This window comes from Oryzias latipes, chromosome 12 (genome assembly GCF_002234675.1).
Source record: "Oryzias latipes chromosome 12, ASM223467v1".
NCBI lineage: Eukaryota > Metazoa > Chordata > Actinopteri > Beloniformes > Adrianichthyidae > Oryzias > Oryzias latipes.
This window is the reverse complement of record NC_019870.2, coordinates 5063252-5069032: the sequence shown is the minus strand read 5'-3', so window position 1 is coordinate 5069032 and position 5781 is coordinate 5063252. Positions and strand designations below refer to the sequence as shown.

The 5781-nt window shown below is 37.9% G+C and overlaps 1 protein-coding gene across 1 annotated transcript; it reads right to left on the bottom strand.

Moving 5' to 3' along the window:
* Nucleotides 1-988: 988 nt before the first annotated feature.
* Nucleotides 989-4502, bottom strand: LOC101173321. The gene is made up of 6 exons (XM_020707499.2): nucleotides 4313-4502; nucleotides 3849-4000; nucleotides 3341-3393; nucleotides 3099-3196; nucleotides 2886-3015; nucleotides 989-2791 (listed from the first exon to the last, which is right to left on the bottom strand). Exons 2-6 carry the CDS (start codon nucleotides 3991-3993, stop codon nucleotides 1640-1642), a joined length of 1578 nt encoding a protein of 525 aa, XP_020563158.1. The 5' UTR covers nucleotides 3994-4000; nucleotides 4313-4502; the 3' UTR covers nucleotides 989-1639.
* Nucleotides 4503-5781: the final 1279 nt, after the last annotated feature.

Below are 5781 nucleotides of genomic sequence, written 5' to 3'. Positions count from 1 at the left end.
TGCTTGCCTGCGGCCGACCTTTATTTCTGAATTTGCCACACGGGTGCCAACTTTATCAACAAAGACAACAAAAGAGGATTTCTATGATCACAGCTAACAAATAAGAAAACTAAAGGGATAATAGGGGTTTTAACTGCTCCCTGGATCTGTCAAAATGAATTTGTTAAAGCATTTCTGGGCTTGAATGTCATTGCGAAACACATGTGTGAGATGCAGTATAGCTTCAAGCTTCAGGGCGTCATCACTTTGATAATTGTCCTGCTGTCAACATCAGGAGATTGAAAAAACATAACACGTCTACCACAAAAATCCAGAAACAGAATTCCGCATTTGTGCTGATGATCCGTCCCACATTGTTCCTTCTTTAATGGCCTTTTAAATCCCACGAACTATAATTACTATTATATATATATATATAATTTGCGCAAAGCATTCAGCGTCTGGTGGGAGTGTCTGCTGTTTTTATGCTGCCGTCATTTCAAAGGAAAAAAAAAATGCATTGCACGCTTTGATTCAAAGGGTAAAAATTAAAATAATTATAGTTTGGACTTCCACCATTTATTCCAAAAGCAGTTTAAATATTCTGAGTGTGTCTTTTTAAAATATACTTTAGATTAATGTCATTTTACAGAATAGCTGTCAACCAAAGGGAAGATTTGAAAAAAAAAAAAAAAACTCTATAGAAGGCTTTCATACATGTGGGAGTTTTAATATTAATATATTTTACGTATTCACTGATTTTTAATAATATAGCCTAATATTTTAGGCTTTTTAAAAAATGTTTTTTTTTTTAACATTTTGGTGTTTTTCTCTGTCCAATAAGTCCCACAGTTAGAACAAAAAGATTATATTTTTAGGTCACTGTGAAGAATAAAATAATATAGATAGATATATATATATATCAAAATATAATTATTTTTATTTGACAAAACCTATTGTTAATTTGTGATGTGTTCCAAAGTGAGTAATACACAAAAAACACGATTCATGCATTTTAACACATTTATTAATATTTAAATCATTACAGAATATTTACAGGATCAGCAAATGACACTTATGTGCACTTTAATTAGATAAAAATCACTTCATAATACATATTTAATTTTTTCCCCTCAAATATCTGCTACATTTAGTTTTTTGTAAAATGGATTTACTTTTGTTAGCTTTACAATATCAAGTTAAACGTCACGATAAAAAAAATTTAAAAAAGAGAAAAGAGCTTTTCAGATACTTCCTTTCTTTGTTTCTTTTTTTCTAAAAGTGTTTTTGGTGCATTATTTTGAGGACGAAAGTTTCACTTTAGAAGCCACATAAATTCAGATTATGTGACCAGGAATAAAGTCCTTAATCCTCAAGAATAAGGAGTTTGGAAAATAGCTTCAAATATGGAATAGCTTCCTTTCAAATACAAACTTTTTTTGGCAGCAAGAGCCAATTTTATTTTGAAAATGAAGTCTTTGGTTTAGACTTAAAGCTTATGTTCATGTTCATGTTCTGTACCTGGCACTAATACTGAAGTTAAACGTTGATTTATTGCTCTCAATGTGCGAAACTCCTCTGCTGTACTGCAAGTGTAACTTCACTAATCAAGTTTTTAAGAATTAGCTTCAGCGTGGTGTTGGTTCTTTCCATCTTAGCTTCACGAAGTGCTCAAGATGATTTTCCTCAGCTTCACGAGCTCCTCGCTGGAGAGCTCCAGCTCAGAGCTGGGGTTCATCAGCCGGCCTGGAGGCTTTCTCTCGCCTCTCTGCTCCTCCTCCTGAACTTCACAGAGTCTGGAGGAAGCGTGAGAGGACACTCTGGTCTGTGTGACGTCCCGGTGACGATGGGCATCCTGCAGAGGCCAGACACTCTTCATGTTGCTGCTCGAAGGGAAGGGTTTGTAGTTTTTGTAGTTTTGGCTCCGGCTGGAACTGTTCGCCTCGTCCTTCTGGCTTAAATCCTCGGCTGAGTTCTGCCGTTTCATGTAAAATATCTCGCCTGAGGGAAGAGCGTCAACGTCAGAGCAGCTCTTCTGTCCAGAGGAATCCTCGGGATTGAGGGAAGGGCGCAACATGGCAGAGGGGCCACACGATTTGATCAATTTATAAAAGACAGACAGTGGTACTTCAAATTCCATCCTTCCTTCTCCTGGTTGAGGAAGCCTGCACTGAATGTCGCTGGCAAAAGGCTTCCATTCTTCCTGAACTGTCTGTTTGTCTTCTGCTTGTTCGAGCAAAGAGCTTGATTTTGGAGAGCTCGGTTTTCGGGCCCCCTTGTCAGCTTCCGTTGTAAGGGCAGAGCTGCCTTTGGGGCTGTGTGGCGGTGTGCAAGCTTTCACAACACGGGCTTTCTTTGCTTTTGGAGGGTATGAAAAAGCTGTGTCTTCTTCACTAGAGTCACTAGCGTCTTCATTTCTAACTACCCCTGAATGACATGGGGCATAGAGTGGGGAGGGTTGGTTCAAAAACTTTGGACCCTTGTTGGAAGCCGGCGGGGAAAACGATGACGCCGGACTCTCAGAGTCGCAGCTGGATGCCTTTGTGCTCAGATTCAGGGGTTCATTCGGTCTAAACAAGGACATGTACTGCTCTGCCAGTCGCCGCAAGTCCATCAGTGACTGGTTGGTGTGCTGGTCAACAGTTGGTGGCTGAAACTGGTGGGTGGGTTTGAGGGCAGGGTGTTGAGGGAGTAACACTGAGGGAGTAAGGGGAAAGATAGGGGGTAGAAATGGCTGACTTGGTGGATAGAACTGCGGGAAGTGTAGAGGCAAAGAGTGGAGGTAGGGATCGAATTGGAAACTGTAAGGTCCCTAAAAAAAAACACAAAAATTATCATTAAAATTTAAATCTAAATACAAAAAAGCTACATTTCCCATCATTCTCAGTGTGGAAATGGAAACCCACCTGAGGGGACAGTAGCCTGCGCTTCGACGGCCTCTGCCCACTGGAGCTGTCCTTGTCATGAAAGGGTTTTGGCTGAGGCACAGCGTTTATTAAAATGCCCTTCAAGTGGCACTCATATGGTAAGAGGAGCCTAAAATAACAGCAAGTGAATGAGACACGGCGCTCACAGAAAACTCCACAGGCTGGAATAGGAGCATGCGTGGTCCTGCTTACCGCTCATAGTGCCTGCGAGTGCAGGTCGCAGCGCTCGTGCTCCGCGGGTTTCCGCCCAGAATGTTGTAGACTTGCTTCCACAGCTGATGGGAAGTGACCTAAGGCAAAGCAGGACAGTTTACGATTTCTGTGTTGCAAAAGTGCAAAGAACAATCTAAACCTGTCAAACATTTTGACCTGGAATTTAAAACATTTCAATTAGTCACGTGAAGTCAACACGGATGTTCAGACATGCTGTTTACCTTGTGGTAGCCCCCCAAGTCATTGACGGTCTTGAACATCACAAATAAATCAACTGCAAAAACACACAAGAGTTTTACGTTAATTCTCTTCTATTTTTCACTTGTTTTCTTAAAAAGAAAACATTAGAAGGATTTAGATCACAATTTACAATTATTCAAATCACAGTTTTCTGTTTATGTTGACAGCTGGCAAAAAGGAAAAGCCTTATGGGTACCTGAGATAATCCAAAATAATATTTTAGCTTTAACACATGCCACTTTTATGGTTTTTTTTGAAGAACAGTGACATAATTCAATAAAATGTGGTTGTGGATTTAAGAACAGAATAAAAATGTAGTGGTTCCACCAAGGTATTTTTTTTATCGTGTTACCATAGCTCTATTAAAAACAGCATAGATGATAAATAACAATATTTGTTTTACTCCTTTTGGTTTCAACAACAACAATAATAAGATGTGAATGTTAAAACACAAATGTTCTCCAAAATAAAAAAAAATAAAAATCATACTTTGCTTAAAGCCCAGGTTAGGGATCCTCTCTATTGGAGTGTCTCTCTTCTTCATGAAAATGTAGAGATCTTTGAGGAACTTTTCCTCTGTGATGTCCTCCATCTGGTCTCTGGTTTCGTCTTCTGGAAGTTTTGTCTGCTCCATTTTTTTTCTAAATAAAAAAAATAAAAACATATTTTTTTCTTGTTTTATCTGTAATTAGCCTGATGGAATGACATACAATGACATACAATTCAAAACAGAAACCCACCTGTCGCTATACTTGATATACAAAGTAATAAAGTATTGTCTTTTATTTAAAATTTATCTCAAATTTATAAGTAAAAAGTTCCCCCTCACTATCTCTATTTTGTAAAGGTAAAATTACAAGAAAAGTACTTTTTCTTGGTACTTTTACAACCTGTGTAAAACCAAAATTCAATAAAAAAGGATCAACCCGATTTAAAAAAAAATGACTCCTCACCTCTGAGATGATAAAAGTGGATCCAATTATCGCATTGCTTGATGGGTAATTACAAAAAAAACGCACAAGTCTGAGTTTTTAAGAAAGACAAAAATTCCTGCAGCCCCACCACTTCAGACACTTTCTCCCCGCTGGTATCTTTGCAACAATGAGAGAAACCTGCACAGGCTGTGTGTTTATTGTCACGACATCCTACCCAGAATTTTATATGGCAGAACCAGTTCAACTTGCTTCCAGCATCTACAGGAAAACGGTAAGACACACCCCCGCAAATTAGAAAAATGCAAAGAAACACAGTTTGAGCAGGAATATTAAATGACAACTGCTGTCTTTCGGATTGTTCAGATCCATTTTTAAAGTTTTTTTTTATGTAGTCAACCTCAAAAACTGTTAATTTGATCGCATGGTAATCATTTAACCCAAAGACGCAACTTGTTTTAAACTGTTTTAAAGTAAATCTGAATTTCTGATCCAATTTATGGCAAAAATTGACAAAATAGGTTGTTTTAAGAAAAATTGTCAAACCAGGCAAGGAGCAGGAATTTGGGCGACTGGAGAAGAAAACTTATAAGGGGAGGAAACCTCCAGCAGAACAAGACTCTGTAAGAGTGACCACCTGCCCAAATTAATAAGAGTCAGAAAACACTGAAACTCTGACATCATCTGTTCAAAGACACTTTAGAAACAGACAGACAGACAGAAAACTAGGTGAAAGAGCAGCAGTCTGGACTATAGCACCATCCTAACTAAAATTATCATATATATTTTTTTATCTTTTACTGTGTTTCTCGTAAATCCAGAAGTAATCAGGAAAGAATTTGATCTATTCTTGATAGTTTCCTCCTCTTTATTTATGGCTGCTAATGAGTCACTGTTTACCTTTCATTATTTTTTTTCTCAATGCTTTTGCGGTTTCTTGGGCCAAAGTATTTGAGCCGTTCAGCCAAAAGAGGCGGGATTTCTTCAAAATGTCAATTTGCATTCTTACAGACATAAAAACATTTGTTATGCATTTTTAATGCCTTTTTTAATTACTATTTAGCAGAAAACACATTATTATTTTCTAATTACTATGTCGATGGTTCTAATTTTTTTTGGTTGCTTGAAGTTATAAATACGTAATGACATTAAATAGTTTATCAGAAATGTTTTTCTTTAAAATAAAATAAATGTTTATTGGAGTGATGACACGTCCCCCTACATCAAGATTTTGCCCAAAGTTCTGCACGTTTAACCCTTGTGCTATCTTAGATGACCCCACCCTTACTTTGACGTGTTCTCCCTACCATGACAAAGGTGGATAAAGGTGGAAAGATTTCATGTAATCCATGGACACCAGTGAAGATCACAAATCATCGAAGAAAAAAGGTTCAGAGCACTGTCTAGTGGGTCTAGATGACCCAACTCCCAATGTTAAAGTGCCTAGGATAGCACAAGGGTTAACGCCATCCAAAGTGTTTCATTCAGGC